We start from the raw sequence: 17,162 nt of genomic DNA, 5'->3' as shown, positions 1-17,162 counted from the left end.
AACATACTTGATGTCTCAAGGTATAGTCCCATTAAGGGTGAGCTAGGATTTAGAGATAACAAATATTATCCTTGTCATATACTGCAAGATGCATTGCACTTACTTGCAATCCACAGTCCACAGTCCTTTTCATGGAAAAAAAAAAAAGAAGTAAAAATGAAACGTATCTCCATACCCTAATTAATCGAAATACGTAATATTAAGATGCTAATTTTCAAGTCTTGATCCCCAGGCCTTTACCCTAAGGAGGCTATGGATCATAGATGAGGCAACAGCACACAAGTACTCCCTGTTGTCGAGGACCAAACACCCTAGGATCTGGTATGCATAGAGTAGCAGTATCTTCATATCCATCCCTCGCACATATTCCGAGGCAGTCATGGTTTTTTTTGGCATCGATTACTCCCCCAGATATTTGCATTCAATTCCTCCTCCATAATTGTAATCTGTATAAACAAGATAAAAAAAATAATTAATTATAATTTTTTTTTTATTAATATGGGTGTTCGAGTCAGCTTACGTGTATCTCGATTAATTTTATAAGTTCTAAAATTAACGATCATATAAACCTTTAATGACTATTATATTAACAACTACAAGACTTAAACTTAACAATAAAAAACAAGAAAACAAACCCAAGTCCACAAAACAAGAATATGTGGTCATATGGGGTTTTACGGACATTCAAAAGGTTGGCTCAACAATTTTATTGGCCAAAAATGTATTAAGCAATCCAAGAGTACGCCAAGAACAATAAAGTCTGTCAAGAGATGAAGTCTGAAACAATGTCTCCAGCTGGGCTCCTGCAACCTTTTCCCATTTCCTGTCAAATATGGGACGATATCACCTTTGATTAGTGTTTTCCCATTTCCTATCTCATCCTTCCACTGCTAAAATCGTGGCTGAAAAATTTGTTGGAGGAGTTATCAAATTGCTCGACTTACCCAAGTCTATCATTAGTGATTGGGACCCTGTCTTTATCAGCAAATTTTGACAAGAGTTCTTCAAAATGTCAGCCATCAAACTATAACTCAGCCCTTAGTGCATACTAAGACACCCAATGGGTTAAACGAGGGGATAAATTTGAGGAAGAAAATTAACTTGGCCCAATGGAAGCATCTACTAGCAGAGGAGGCCATGTAGGAGACGAATTAATTAGTCTTTGCTTGCTTGAACAGTTTCAATATGTGGACCTAGGCCACGACGATCAGAGAGAGGCCTATAACCAAATCACAGGCATCATGGATGAGGGGCTGGGCGTGGAAGATCGTTGCATGCACGTAGTCGTGAATGGACTTAGGTCAATAACTGCTACAGAGTTTCAAGCTTTCTGTCTCCTTTTCTGTTGAATGATTAACCACTTCCTATAGAACGTGTGTTTATGCTTTTTGTTATTAGTTAATAGGACTCCTTTTATTTTGGTTGTATGTACTGGTTTATTGCTTATATAAAGCAGCCTAGGATATCCTTATAATATACAAGAAAAATTAACATAAATTAAAGCACGCGGAGAAATAGCTTTCTTTATAAAATACTGTTATAGTATTTAACCATTTTTTTTTGTTATGCTTTTTTTTTAAAAAAATATTTGTCAAATTTTTTTATTTTTATTGTGGTAGTGTGATTTCCGAATTTGTCAAAGTAACTCAGGTTATTCCAGTTTATTGGTCTGGTAGGGTTTTTTTTTTTTTTTTTAATTGAACTTGACTTTTTATAGTCTATTTTTTTTTGTATAGTTAAAAAAAATTGTCTTAGAGAAAAATCATGTTATTAAACTTTATAAAGTAACAAAAATTAAAAGATATAGGGTAATCATTGTTCACCCAACATCAATTGCACTGTGGATTACAAGTAATCCATAATGTTTTGTTTTTTTTTTAATTTTTATGATTTTTTTTGTCAATTTTATTTTTTAAAATTGAAATTGTTGAGAATTTAGTTTCATAATTTACTTCTTTTTATTTTTTCTTTATATGAGGTTAGCGTGGGCCAAGATAACCCAAGTTGTCTCAGTTTACGAGTTTGGTGGGTTGTTTTTTTTTGTTTTTTTAATTGAATTTGATTTTATTTTGATAGTCTATTTTTTTCTCATATAGTTAAAAAAAAGTTTTAGAGAAAAGTTATGTTATTAAACTTTATAAAGAAATAAAAATTAAAGGGTGTAAGGAAACCACTATTCACCCACATACATTGCACTATAAATGACAATAATAATCCATAGTGTTTTACTTTTTTTTTTCCTTTTCTTTTTGAATTTTTGTTATAATTTTTTTTTTCAAATTTGTTTTTGTTGATTTCATCTTTTAATATTGGGATGATTGAGAATTTGACTTCATAATTTGTTTCCTTTTATTTTATTTTTCTATAAGGTTAGCATGGTTTGTGGGTTTGTCAGGGTAATCCAGGTTGCTTTAGTTTATGAGTTTGGTGGGGTGTCTTTTTTTTTTTAAAAAAATTGAACTTCACTTTTTTATTGTCTATTTTTTCTCATATAGTTAAAAAAAATAGTTTCAGAGAAAAGTTATGTTATTAAACTTTATAAAGTCTATGAATCTATTCACAGATTTAGCTAGTTGACTTGGTTTGCAGGTCTGCCAAGTTTAACTTTTTTTAATTAGTTTTTTTTTATTTCATCCTTAGATACTGAGTTAATTGAGAATTTAGTTTCATAACTGATTTCCTTTCGTCTTTTATGAGGTTATCGCGATAAAAAAAACATATTAGTATTGAGTTGGTATTTGATTTTGCAATCATCTATTTTTGTTATTATATAGTTAAATAAAAAGTAGTTTAAAGAAAACAAATTATAATTCCAGTGGAGACCATCACTCAGTTCACAGGTTTGACGTGCTAACCCGGCTTACCCAATTCACATGTTTGATGAGTTTACCCACCAATAGGATATGCTTTTTGTTTTTTTTTGTTTTTGGTCTTTTAATTGTTTTTAAAGTTTTAGTTTTTTATTTCATTCTTTAATATTGGATTGGTTGGGAAATAAGCTGAATTATGGATTTTTGTTTGTTTTTTATAGGGATAATTGTTTCAAATAAGTGTCTGTTTTGAGGTTGGTGCCTAATTTTGTTAGCATCTATTTTTATCATATAATTAAATAAATTTTTTTATAAAAAAGTTATTAAACCCAGTAGAGTTCATGACCCGGGTCGTAGGGGGACCGAGGTCTATTCAATCTGTCATTGTCTTAATATTTTTTTTAAAAAATTGTCATCTTGAAGTTTTTAATAAAAGCCGAGTTATTATTTTTATCGATCATTAAAGTCGTATTTGGACTTGTGAAATTGATTGATTTAAGTCGAGTTAACTCTCACATGATTTAATTGAAAACTTGAGTTAGATAAAGAGCTAAGCCGGAAAGTTTTAATTTTAACTTATTTGATTAGATTTAATAATACAATTAAAAAATTCTTTGTGCTTCTAATATTCTTTTATATTTTAAAAAAATTAGTCCGATCTGCAACGATATGCATGCGAGCCAATATACTATTCTCATCTAAATTGTGGCTCATTCTCACCTGAATAGAGTATTATCCTTTTGGAATTCAATAACAATATATCATGGAATGAGACCTATCACAACACAACATATATAACCTATCAATTTTGCAATCTAGAATTTCGATTGAAGTTGTTTTTTAGAAATCCTATTATTCTCATCTAAATCGTGGCTCATGCAATCTAGAATTTTGATTGAAGTTCTTTTTTAGAAATCCTACTATATTTTTCAGAGCACAACCATAAAAATCATTAAAATATTACCAAACAAACTTGATGTCTCAAGTTATAGTCCCATTAAGGGTGAGCTAGGATTTTGAGATAACAAATATTATCCTTATCATATACTGCAAGATGCATTGCACTTACTTGCAATCCACAGTCCACAGTCCTTTTCATGGAAAAAAAAAAAGAAGTAGAAATGAAACGTATCTCCATACCCTAATCGAAATACGTAATATTAAGATGCTAATTTTCAAGTCTTGATCCCCAGGCCTTTACCCTAAGGAGGCTATGGATCATAGATGAGGCAACAGCACACAAGTACTCCCTTCTGTTGAGGACCAAACACCCTAGGATCTGGTATGCATAGAGTAGCAGTATCTTCATATCCATCCCTCGCACATATTCCGAGGCAGTCATGGTTTTTTTGGCATCGATTACTCCCCAGATATTTGCATTCAATTCCTCCTCCGTAATTGTAACCTGTATAAACAAGATAAAGAAAATAATTAATTATAATCTTTTTTTTTTGATTTTTTTTTTATTAATATGGACGTCCGGACCCGCTTACGCGCACCGCGATTAATTTTACAAACCCTAAAGTTAATGATCATGTAATCCTCCAGTAATCATCATATTAACAATTAAAGGGCTCGAACTTGAGATCATAGAAAGAAACAAACTCCTTGATCTCAAATTTTTATCACTGTATCATCTGTTAAATTGTTTTTTTTTCTTTTGATTTGATTAGTATAATTGACAATCTTGTTTCATAGTGTACAATTTATAGCATTCAGAATTAGAAAATGGGATTTGAGAGTTATTTCTAAAGGTAGGAACAGATGCCTCCTATATTATTAGAATTCACAGCACACTAAACGATAAAAGTACGTGTATCGGTGTACGCGTATGTATATATCTCTTAATTATATTGAACAATTAAACGACACTAATAAATTAATAACGCAATGGTCAAAGTAATTTAATTAAGAGTATACTTAACAGATATAGTAAATCTCTACAAATTAAATGAGTAATGTTGAAGATCGAAGAAAAAACACGCACAAAAAGTTGAACTCAAGAGTATTCATCGCTATGTAATTTGATATGTTGCGGTAAAGAGGCATGCATGTATTCGTGTGTGCAAGCAACAAGGACGAAGGAACCAAGAAAGTGTTATTAGCAGTTAATTTACGTACCTAAACTCAAAGGGAGGCACAATATGAGGATCGCGACTGCTGTCATTGCCTGCCTAGTCGATGCCATGAGCCTTGAAACAATAGGAACAGAGAAAGTTTCTGATGAATAGAGACAGACCTTAGGGCAGTTGAAGCGTGTGCGTGTGTGTATATATAGAGAGAAGAAAGAGGCTGCCCTAGAAAATTCACATATTTATATATGTAATTATCTTCCTAATTAGGAATATTAATTAGGGATCTTAGGATGCCATGAGCCTTCAAACAACAGGAGCAGAAAAAGTTCTCTGATGATCAGACATATATATATATGCATGCATTTAATCAGATGAAAGCTCTTTGACAAATGGCTATATAGCTGGAAAGAGTAGAAGACGATTGAGGGATTTACCAAGTTTTCTTCGCACAAGAGATCCGAATGATTGCATGCTTAACTTGTTCTTGAAATGTGCTGAGAGAGCTCCTAAAGGTTCTGCAAGTATTCTCCATTCTTTTGATGCTTCGGAGCAAGAAGTTTTGGATTCCCTTTTACTCTATGTTTTCCCTTCACTTGCTTCTTGATCGAATGTGAGAAGATGATTTAAATTCTATAGGATGAGAATTTAGAAAGAGTAGAAATTCTCTATTTTATTTCTTCCTTTTCTACTTGTTTCATCAATGAGAATGACGGCCCTTCACCCTGTTTAGGCAGTGGGCTAGAGATGAAGAATTAATTCAAGTTTAATTAAAATTAATTCTTGATAATTCATTAAATTTTCTTAATTAATGAATCTAAGAATCTCAATGGAACATAATTAATTTAAGATTAAGAATAACTAATTATTGACAATTCATTTAACTCGTAGAATTATCAATAAATCTAACAAGATACAATAAAAATTATCAACCAATTTCATATTTATCACTAATCATAGTTTTCAGACCCGACCTGGTCTAAAGCTCGGGTTCCGGGTTTTGACCGGGTCACCCGGTTGGCCGGGTCAATTTTTTTTTAAAAATCAAAACGGGCTACAACCGGGTATTACCGGGTCAACCAGGTTTTTTCTTATCTTATTTTTTCTTCAACCCAGCCCGGTTCCAGCCTCGGGTCAGCCAGGTTTCGGATCGACCCGCCGGACCGGGCCGGGTTTCAATTGCTACAATTCTCAAAGCATCTCATCGTGCTACTCATCGTTAAACTTTTTATTTTTTAATTAGAGAGAGATAGATAGCCAATATTCTTCCCAAGTACATAATTAGTATAGCGTGCTAATTTTTATAGAAAAATTATTTCCAAATTCACTTTCTAAAAACTTTCAAAATCCAAAGGAAAATTCCTTTATAATAATAAACACAATTAATTCAAATTAAAATTTAAAAAATCCTGGACTGTTACGCTTTGGGACCAATTTCATCCTTCCTTAATTGTTTGTCGTGTCATTTTTTTTAAACGCTGTCGTTGCTGCTTGGACTGTTAGTGCCTGAAATGTCGTCTACTTCCTAAATGGAATCCACAGTGTCCTTCATGTAGTCACTTCTTGCAATCCAACCATTCACTTTGTTTATATTTTTATGTACGGTACATTTAAAAATGTGTCAAATATTATTTTTAAAAGTATTTTTTATTTAAAAATATATTAAAATAATATATTTTTTTATTTTTTTAAATTTAATTTTAACATCAACACATCAAAACAATTTAAAAACACTAAAAAATTAATTTTAAATAAAAAATTTTAAATTTTAATAAAAAACACGTTTAACTTGAATTTCAATTCAAAACGAGTAGGTAAGAAATTGAAGACATGAACAAATTCAAGGGATCCTAGCTCTAACAAGATGATAAGCATTGCTGCAGAAACATCAAGCAAATGAAATTTATGTCTATAAGGAGTATCGAAAGACAAGAATGCTTACCTTCATTGTCAACTCATTTGCTTTTCCCAATGATTCAAATAAGTCGAATATACTGTAAGATAATTACATATATAAATATGTATATTTTCTAGGGCAGCCTCTTTCTTCTCTCCACACACGCTTCAATTGCCCTAAGGTCTGTCTATTCACCAGAAACTTTCTCTGTAATTCGTGTTGTTTTAAGGCTCATGGCATCGACAAGGCAAGCAATTACAGCAGTTCCGATTCTGATATAGTGCCTCCCTTTGAGATTAGGTGCGTAAATTAATTGCTAATAAAACTTTCTTGGTTCCTTCCTTGTTGCATGCACACACACGAATACATGCATGCCTCCTTTTGTTTCGTATTTGAAATGCTATTTACCGTAATATATCAAATTACATAGCGATGAACACTCTTATTCCAAGAGTTCAATCTTTTTTATATATATATAATTTTAATAGGATATATTAATAGGAGAAAATTCTCTTGAGCAAACCCAAATCCTTGGTTCCCTTCATTTTGGCGACAATGAGCAAAATTGTTTGAACCCTTTTAGTTAGATTTAACTTTTAGGAGAATAATATTCTATAATTAAAATCCATTTATTTTCATTTCATGAAGTTTAGGTGTGATGGTAAGTAAGTTTTGCATTATATATAAAAATAAATTATAGTGTTGAAAAATAAAATGAAATCAAGATTTCAGTTAAATATAAGATATATATAAAAAAATCTTGGATCATCATGTGCCTTCATTAATTGCTAAACCCAAAACAAACAATGAAGAACCGAAACTCAAAGGACACTATGAAGAACTCTAAGTACCACTAGTTTTCTTTCAATAATTCTTACAAGACAAATATGAAATAACGACAAGACAAAAAAATTTCTTTTTACTAATGAGCATCTTCATGCTATGCTTATTGCGGCTTATTATAGAATGTATTTATATAGAAAATATTATACATACTCTTATGTGTAACCTCCATCATTGCTATTGTATGTTGCTCTACACACATATATATATATATATATATATAGAAAGGGTTGGCTAACCATTAGGTTAAGTCTCCTAATTATTCTCAACTCGGCTTCACTCTACTCTCCCTATTTCCCATTGTTAAAAGGAGAATCAGAATTTGTCAATATGTTTTGTAGTTAGTAACCACAAAGCATACTGTAATAATATTCTTGAAATCCCCCAGAGGATTTTAGTACCGTAGCTGTCTATGTATTCATCTTCCACTTTGCTTGCTAGATTTAGCCATTGCGATTCTTTCCGTCTTTGTCTTCCTTTTCGAACTTCGTTTACCTCACGACGCTTCAAGATTTCCCTTCCATCAAAATAATTAGGGGTGTTAAAATAGCTGAGAGAGGATAGAGAGAGGTAGCAATAGTTGACGGTGACTGGAGATACACCAAAGTTCTCCATTTCTGTAAAAGAAAGGAGAAGAACGTCAGAGGTGTCCAGGGAATATCTACCCTATCTCTTCGTCACTACTTAGGAGTCACAAAGGTTGTAGAATCTTCTTTTACAAGTCCCCTTCAAATATTATTTTAGTAGCTTCAAATGAGATCAAGAAAATTATGGTTAAGAGAACACCAATGAAATATGTCAGAAGAGAGATTCTAGAATAGAATATTAGGCAAAAACTCTTCATCTGGAAGTATCAATCAATGTTATATTTGGGTTCGTTTAATCTAATTATACAGCAAAAATATTTTAAATGCATTACATTGACTATGGGTGCGATGTGATATATATATATATATATATATATATATATATATATATATATATATATATATATATATGGCAGCTACAGAGTTTGGTATCCAGACCCAGTAAATCAAGCTTCTTGGTGGATTAAGGAGGTTTTTGAAGAAGTGTGACGACACTTACTTTTTAAAATATTTTTTACGTATTAAAATATATTTTTTTATTTTTAAAAATTATTTTTAAAATTCACATATTAAAACGAGCTCAAAACATAAAATAGAATTAATTTAAAATAAAAAATAAAAAATAAAATAATTAAAAAAAAACACTTTTAAAACAAAAAATAAATAAATTCTTTCAGTGGGCAGGGACATTTCATTGCATTTATAAGTTTAATTTCTTTTGCACCATATACCTTCATTCTGATAGATTCTTTCTGTGTCTCTGAACTGCTAGCGACCTTTATGTAAATTAATTGGCACCAGGGGAGATAAAAATCTTAGTTGTACGTGTCTGAAATCTTGAAATGCATTTGAACTTTTCAGATACAATTTACAGGGCACATGAAGGTCAACACATTTGTTGGATTTGCAGATCGAACACATTAGGGAAGGACAGATGCAGATACTAATGGGTGCTGATGAGCTAAACCAATTTTCTTGTAATCTAATGATCTTGAAAGAAATTTGCCTTGGTCTAATTCTCAACTCCTTCAACAGAGAGAGATTCTTCACTGTAATGCAGTACTGCTACATTTCAATAAATTGCAAATTCTCTTCCTGTAATTTTGATTCTAAAGAAATGGTAAAATCATAGCCTGAGAAAAAAGAACTTGAGCAAGTACTTCTGACATTCTTTTGCCGAACATTAGTTGATACCATGAGAAGAGTTATGGTAGGATTTCTGTTGAATCTACAACATTGTCCAAATGCTATTTCTTACGGATCGAGGAGCATCAATTGCATGGTAATGCATTTCTTTCTGCTTGATCATATATACTAATGACAAGAATACAGACAATCACAGTGGAAGTGGATGGAAATTTTTTCGAGTGCAGGTTATACAAGTGACCTGATATAGAGACAATATACCTGCCTGGATTGTAATAAAGCTCACACTCGAGGTCTCTATGATTCAAGGCCATTTAGTGCAAACACTTTAAAAACTATGTCAATTCCACTGGGGATTTGCCACAAGAAGAGAACAACGTTAATTGCATTCAATGCAATGTGAAGGTTCCATGCCGTTTCATTCCCTTTCTGCATTGCAGGGACTAGGGCGGCTGCTGCTGCCCATAACACCGTAATGCCTGTGACACAATTAAAAACAGTAAGATCAGCTGATCAAGGCAGTTTCTCAGAAGTGAAAACCAGCAGCATGACTAAATTGAACAACAATTTAGAAAACCTTATCCTATAACACGCGAGTCAACCTACAAGAACCCTTGTTTTTAATTTCACCCAACATTCCTTGTATTGTTGCTCAAAAGAAGGATTGGTTCAAACAAACAACCTGAACTCAAATTACCCCTTATGGTTAAGAAGGAAAGCCTAAACATGAACCTGTTAAAGTACTTGACACAAGGGAAATAAAGACTAGATAAAATAAAAAGTAGATAAAAAGGGAAAAGGAACTCTTGGTTTGTTGGAATAGACAACATATAAATGATATTGTTTAGGCAGAAGAAAAATAGCTCATAGAAGTTTTCCCTCACCTTGAGGGCAAGATTTTTTTAAAGAAGGGGGGAGTTATCACTAGTCTAGAAACTAGGAGGCTAAGGAAGGATGAAACCCTACTTTGTTGATTTAATTTTCCTAATTTTTACACAAAAATAAGGGTTAAAAATGGCCAAGGAAGAGGAAGAGATAAGGGCAAAAATGAAGGGTTGAGATATTACCTGGAAATACGAACAACAAGTGGACAATTGGATTACAAGAAGTGACTGCATGAAGGACATGTGGATTCCACTCGGAAAAAATATAATGTTTTGGTAACTAATAGTCCAAGCAACGACATCGTTTAAGAAAAATAAAACGACAACGACACTTAAGAAAGAAGTGACAAGTCAAATAAGAAATGCAATATAAAAAATGAAACGACATCATTTAAATGATGAAATTAGTCCCAAAACATAAAAGTCCAGGATCTTTTCAAATTTCAATTTCAATTTGAATTTGAATTAATCGTGTTTATGATTATAAATTCAATAAGATGTGGGGAAGATGAGGTAGAAAATGTTTTAGAACAATCATATGACTCAGGAGGCTAGGGCTACCTCTAATATGTCCTGTTCAGAAAAATTTTTTTCAATTACACCCTTATTTTTGTCAATTTGTCCTTGTTCAAAAATAAAATTCATAAATTTTCTTTCAAATTCAAATTCTGTCCCTTTTCTATTATAAGAATTCAAATCCTAAATCACTCAATTGGGGAATTAAACTACAGGTTCATTGCAGCATATATGGACAAAATAAAAATATAAAAAGCATCTCAGATAAAGAACAAAGAAATTGCATCGAAAGGTGTTGAAAAACTTTTCCAAAGATAGCAATAGAAAATGCTTGGTAATGGCTATGGTGGGTAGGATATAGAAAGGGGTTGGAAAACTTATCTTGATTAATTGGTCAAGTCAGACGCATACTAAAAAGAGTAAAAGAAGCTGACCTGTTTATCTCAATGGTTTGCAGTTTGCCCTAAGTTTAGCATGCATGTTGTAATACACAGCTTCTTCCTTTACATTCGCCGATGTTTCCTTATCTTCCATGATAAAGCTAAGTGAAAAAATGGCTACCATTCGATAATTTCACGTCCATTTCATGCAAAAAGCCCACAATTTACGGAAAATCGTAGCTTACAGAAACCCCACCAAGATAATTCACTGTATTTAAGCAGGACAAAGGGAGGATATCTCTTCCATTGTAGTTTTTTCTTTTTGGATTTTGTGCTCCTTTTCATTGGCACAGAATCCTGGAGGAAAGGTTTGAAAACTAACCTTGTAAGAATTGATTAGTTAATCAGCAAAAAAAAACATGCTTGGAAAAGTAATTGTTTCGGGGGTTTCCCTGATCCTTGTTGTGGGGGTGATCATTGGCGTGGTAGTTACTGTTAATCGCAGCAATGGATCCAATGATACAGAGAGCTTGTCACCTCAAATGAAGGCTGTTAGCGCACTATGCCAGCCTACTTATTACAAAGAGGCTTGCACTAACACCCTCAGTGCCCTGAACTCTACCGATCCCAAAGAACTAATCAAAGGAGGCATATTAGCCATCTCTGCTTCATTGAAGAATTCTTTCAACGTGACTGATGATCTCGTAGCCAAGACCGATAACGCAAGCCGTGACAAAATGGCCTTGAATGACTGCAAAGAGTTATTGCAAAATGCTTCTGAAAGCCTTGAGGACACATTGTCAAAGGTAGGTGAAATTGATTTACTTTCACTATCAAACCGTACAGACGATTTTCGAACATGGTTGAGTTCAATTATTGGATACCAAGAAATGTGCTTAGATGGTTTTGAGAATGGCAGCTCCTTGAGGGATCAAGTGCAAAAAAGCACGGACTACGGAAGCGAACTTACAGACAACGTCTTGAATATCCTTGCCGGGCTTTCACAAGTTCTGAATTCCTTGGGGCTCAAGCTCAATATTCCCAGCACCTCTCGTCAACTTCTTCAAGCTGATGGTTTTCCCACTTGGATGTCTGCTTCTGACCGTAAGCTTTTGGCCTCACGCGGAAATGGTGGGGTTAGACCTAATGCAGTTGTGGCTCAGGATGGCAGTGGGCAATTCAAGACCATCAGCGCAGCACTTGCCGCATATCCTAAGAACCTCAAGGGCCGATATGTTATCTATGTTAAGGCAGGAACCTATCGTGAGTATGTGGCTGTAGCCAAGGACCAACCCAACGTGTTCATCTATGGTGATGGATCCAGGAAGACCATTGTCACTGGAAACAAGAGTTTTGCAAAAGATGGCCTTGGCACCTGGAAAACTGCTACATTTAGTGAGTGCAACATCCAGCTCATGGACTAGTTAGTTAAAAGTTTCTTGTCGTCTAATTGGCATATATTATCTAATTTGATTAGTTTTTTTTTTTAATTCCTGATTATATGTTTTCATTGTTGGTGCAGTTGTTGAGGCAAATGGATTCATCGCCAAGTCCATTGGATTTACCAACACTGCCGGTCCTGATGGCCACCAGGCTGTTGCAATCCGAGCTAATTCTGATATGTCAGCATTCTACAACTGCAGGTTTGATGGCTATCAAGACACGGTGTTGTACCAAGCTGGGCGCCAGTTCTACCGCAATTGTGTCCTTTCAGGCACCGTAGATTTCCTATTTGGTTATGGATCAGCGGTGATCCAAAACTCCTTGATCATTGTCCGAAGGCCAAATCCAAACCAATTCAACACGGTGACTGCAGATGGCAGGAAAGAGAGGGGTCAACCCGGAGGTGTTGTCATTCATAACTGCAGGATCGTCCCTGAGCAGAAGCTTGTCCCCGACAGGCTCAAGATCAAGACATACTTGGGCAGGCCATGGAAGGCATACTCGAGGACTGTTGTGATGGAGTCAAAGTTAGCAGACTTCATTCAGCCAGATGGATGGGCGCCATGGAGTGGAAACGAATTTCTTGACACTCTCTACTATGCCGAGTATGCCAACGCTGGCCCTGGTGCAGCAACTAACAGGAGGGTCAGGTGGAAAACTCTCCATTTCCTCAAGAGGAGTGAAGCTCTTCAATTCACTGTTGGTACATTCCTTCAGGGTGGCCAATGGATTAAAAACAACGGAATTCCAGTCTTGATGGGCCTGAGAAAATGAGAGGGAGCAGCATGTTTGCGAAACAGCTTCAGAAAGTGAAAGCATAATCTCAAAGTACGAAGAAGGACCCGTACACGGTGGAAACACCTAGTTTCTTGTTTCTTGTTTTTTTGTCTCTCAACGCTCTATGTGTTCAATGAATGGTACATAATTTACTTCAATGCAAAGTGATCAGTTTTCGAACATGAGAAGACATCAATTTCGGTGTGTGCGCGCGTGTGTTTTAAGATGCAAGGGAGTATTAGTATCTTTATTTATTTTTCTGTTTTAAAAAGTATTTTTTAAAAAAATAAATTTTTTTATTTTTTTTTTCAAATTAACAATTTTTTTGTGTTTTTATATTATTTTTATATGCTAATGTCAAAAATAATTTTTTTAAAAAATAATAAATATTATTTTAATATATTTCTGAACAAAAAACACTTTAAAAAACAATTATTACCACATTCTCAAACATCTCTTATTCTATTATCTCATAAACACAATTTATTTTATTTTAATTAGTATTTTTATTTTTGTGTTTTAAAAAGTATTTTTAAAAAATTAAAAAATTTTATTTGTTTTATTTCAAATTAATATCCCCACGGCCGATGATCGGGAAATGAGTACCTGAATAAATATCCAAAACTGGATGGATTTTCGAGACTATAGAATATTTTAGGTAATTTTTCCCTTTTTTTTAAAAAAAAAATACTGCCTTGCTATATAAATTGCTAGGATAGTATGTGACTGTATTATGATTGTTCTTATGCGGCAAATACAGCTTGTATTAATTGAGAATATTTTTGCTTTTAATAAATCTGAGTGAAGCTCTTCCATTAATTAAATCTTACTCCCAGTGAGCATCAGCGAGAGTTTATTAATATTTGTTTGAATTTTGAAATTAATTAGACATTGACAGATTTCATGTGAAGCATCCACTCAAAATAATTAATCATATGCATAATTAGAAAACTCGACTAAACCGACATGAACAGACTTGGTGTATGTTCTAAACGGCTAACCTAAATCTAAAATTTTTAAAAACATTTATTTAAAAATATATATAAATAATATTTTTTTAATTTTTTAAAAATTATTGTTGATATCAATACATCAAAATATCTAAAAATACTAAAAAATATTAATTTAAAACAAAGAAAAAAATAAAAAAAATTTAATTTTTTTAAAAATACTTTTAAAACGTAAAAACAAGCAGGGTCTTGGAATCGATCAAAGTATTTTTCCGCCATCACAATGTAGGAAAAACACAAAGCATGACTTGATTCATGTCGAAAGAAAAGCTATTGTAATTTGTAGCACTTATAAGTAAACTCTCGACCATCAAACTTTCAATTTTGATAAAAGAAACTTGATAAAAGAAACTTGTTGCTTTGATGCAATTATCCTCTTTAAGTTACAAATGTCATGTTTAAGAAACAGAAAAATTTAGATAGATAATGATTTGTCAAAATAGGTGGATGACCTAATAAATATTTTAATAGATTAATAGAACTAAGTCCAACAAAAAATCTAGTCATGTCAGGCTAAATTAATGGCTTAAAAAAATGATAACATGAGATCTGATCGGACTTAAATTTTTCTTAGTGATTTCTATAACTAGATATTAGGAAGCCATTTTTTCATTCATTAGACCAATGGATCTTCACATGTTAGGTTCGAAATATATTGTTTGGGTCAATTTTATTATTTTTTTTAATTTTTTAATTTATTGTTTTATGTTAATTTTCTTTATGCTTTTGTATTTTGATTTATTTCCTATTTGAGACGTGGTTTTCTAATCTAAGGTATTGTATATATTTTAAGGAAACATACATTATTAGATTTATTTTTAAAATTAAACTGCAAGTTTACATCTACAGTTTTTTACATTAAAAAAAACGTGTTTTTTTATATATTTATTTATTGTTTTTCGAAGCTGAGGGTTCTTAGGGAAACCAGGAAGTGCAGGAATAGGAGGCGTTCTGAGAGACCCATAGGGTCGTTTCTTGTGCGTTTTCTCTTGCGTGATTGAGGACATGGATTCAAATGAGACTGAGGTTTGCCCCATTAAGAAAGCATTAGAGATTAGTGTTCCCTCATCGTTGGCAAGTCAGCTTAATTGGGCTGTGGAATCAGATTCGGTTTGCAGCCAGGCCATGGACGATGCTGCGTCTCTTAATTTAATTCTATTTCCATTAATGGCAACTCTGGGAACAGTGGCCTTTCTTCACGTTTTGAGAGAGGGAAGTTGTGGCATGTCATTAGCAAAGCAGAGCTTGATTTCATAGCTAGCTTGACTATTACCTGTTCTGTGTTTTTTCCTTAATTTCTTTCCTCTGTTTCAGCCACTCACTTGATGGGTATTGTCTATAGCTTCCTTTTGAATTAACGAACAAGGAAACAACAAATTAAAGAGATTACAACCAAGCAATGAAGTCTAATGTAAGATTAACACTATTTTTGGCTAGTTGGTCTACTGCATGGTTAGCCCCTCTGTGTGAGTGAGTGTAAGAATTGTTTCCCTCAACTGTCTTCTTAACAATATTTTGAAGCTCATAAAAGGTCTCAAGTTTCCAGGATCTTAAGCTTGGGCTTTGTATATCGCCAGCAACTCTGCCTCACCGGAATCAATGAAGCCAGCAGTGCAGGAGAAACATTTCCCTTTGATCGCTAAGGATGTAAGAAATACTTCTGCTACATGAAAGCCTTTCGAGATTGTTTAACATGTGAATTGTTAGAACTACCTCTGTGTGGGAAAAAGTTTACTTGGTCCGGGGGGGTTCTGCTAGTAGAATTGACATAGCCTGTCCACGGCATGGTTTCAAACATTTCCCTCTGCTTCTTTGTTTGGTCTTCCCAAGTATACATCGCCCCGGCCCATCATGGTGAAAATGGATAGCACAAATTGAGGGTCCTAAACCATTCAAATTTCTAACTTAAAATGCAAACGTTTTTATTTTGTGTTTTAGGTGTTTATGTATATGTATTTTTTTTTTTTAGAAAATAAAAAGTATAACATTATTTCTTTTCTCATAGAAAATAAAAGATATAACATTCTATTTATAAAAAAATCTAAAAACTTTATAAGTAGTAAAATATCAGTTTACTTCCTTAAGTAATGTTACATAAGACCATACAGGGGAAGATGCTCGACATCGACCCAAACATCTTGCCCCATCAAGACCATCACTTTTCGTTGAGCTCTAACCGTGTACCTCCTGATCATGTCATTAGCTTCATCTCTCTCCATGAAGAAGACAACCCTGTCTTCGGGAGCAAGGCCTTTCTGCTCTACAAAACGACGCCAAGAAGAGCGTAGAAGAACGGGTTTTGGGTAAGCTCCAGTCAGACGGGTTGACAAGCAAAACCTCCATGCATTATCAGTAGCATCGGCTGCTTCAAAATCCATCACATGGGCTCCTTCAGGAATTGGAAAAGCCTCAAGGACACGGGTTGGAAATGAAAGAGCATGGCTTATATGGGTTGGTTTTAGTTTCTTGGTGAAGAGATGTACTTGTTCCATTCCTTCTCAGGAGATACAAGAGTTTCGATGAAGAGAGAAGGCTATTGTGGGAGCAGAGATTAGCTCTATTACCTTATAATCTAAATGAAACCTCTAGGTAGGGGATGCATAGAGATAGTGAAGAGATTTGCCCACAAGAAACCTATATATAGTAATATTTGCTCCTGTCATGGCCCATGACACAGTCTCTTTCTATCCTTTGGTATAGTTTTGAAGGTATATAGAAAGAGAATGAAGAGGATATCTCAAAAATCACAATATGATTTGATTCACATTGGTTGTTCCATTCTCATAGAAAATATCAT

General features: G+C 33.6%; 1 protein-coding gene and 1 long non-coding RNA gene across 2 annotated transcripts; one reads left to right on the top strand and one right to left on the bottom strand.

Moving 5' to 3' along the window:
• Positions 1–9,089: 9,089 nt before the first annotated feature.
• Positions 9,090–10,322, bottom strand: LOC112326779 (uncharacterized). Its single transcript, XR_002980669.2, has 2 exons — positions 9,933–10,322; positions 9,090–9,834 (listed from the first exon to the last, which is right to left on the bottom strand). It is a non-coding gene; the product is annotated as an uncharacterized LOC112326779 (long non-coding RNA).
• Positions 10,323–11,366: 1,044 nt separating this feature from the next.
• On the top strand, positions 11,367–13,537 carry LOC7478125 (pectinesterase). The gene is made up of 2 exons (XM_002304038.4): positions 11,367–12,530; positions 12,658–13,537. The coding sequence occupies exons 1-2, from the start codon at positions 11,555–11,557 to the stop codon at positions 13,350–13,352; spliced, it is 1,671 nt and encodes a 556-aa protein (XP_002304074.1). The 5' UTR covers positions 11,367–11,554; the 3' UTR covers positions 13,353–13,537.
• Positions 13,538–17,162: the final 3,625 nt, after the last annotated feature.

This window comes from Populus trichocarpa, chromosome 3, assembly GCF_000002775.5.
Source record: "Populus trichocarpa isolate Nisqually-1 chromosome 3, P.trichocarpa_v4.1, whole genome shotgun sequence".
NCBI lineage: Eukaryota > Viridiplantae > Streptophyta > Magnoliopsida > Malpighiales > Salicaceae > Populus > Populus trichocarpa.
Note: the sequence above shows the minus strand (reverse complement) of the source record. Positions and strands in the feature narration are given on the sequence as shown.

Coding starts and splice junctions, on each gene's coding strand:
- LOC7478125 (XM_002304038.4), top strand. CDS start 11,555: ATGCTTGGAAAAGTAATTGTTTCGGGGGTTTCCCTGATCCTTGTTGTG. Junction 12,531..12,657: donor CTGGAAAACTGCTACATTTA/GTGAGTGCAACA, acceptor TTGTTGGTGCAG/TTGTTGAGGCAAATGGATTC.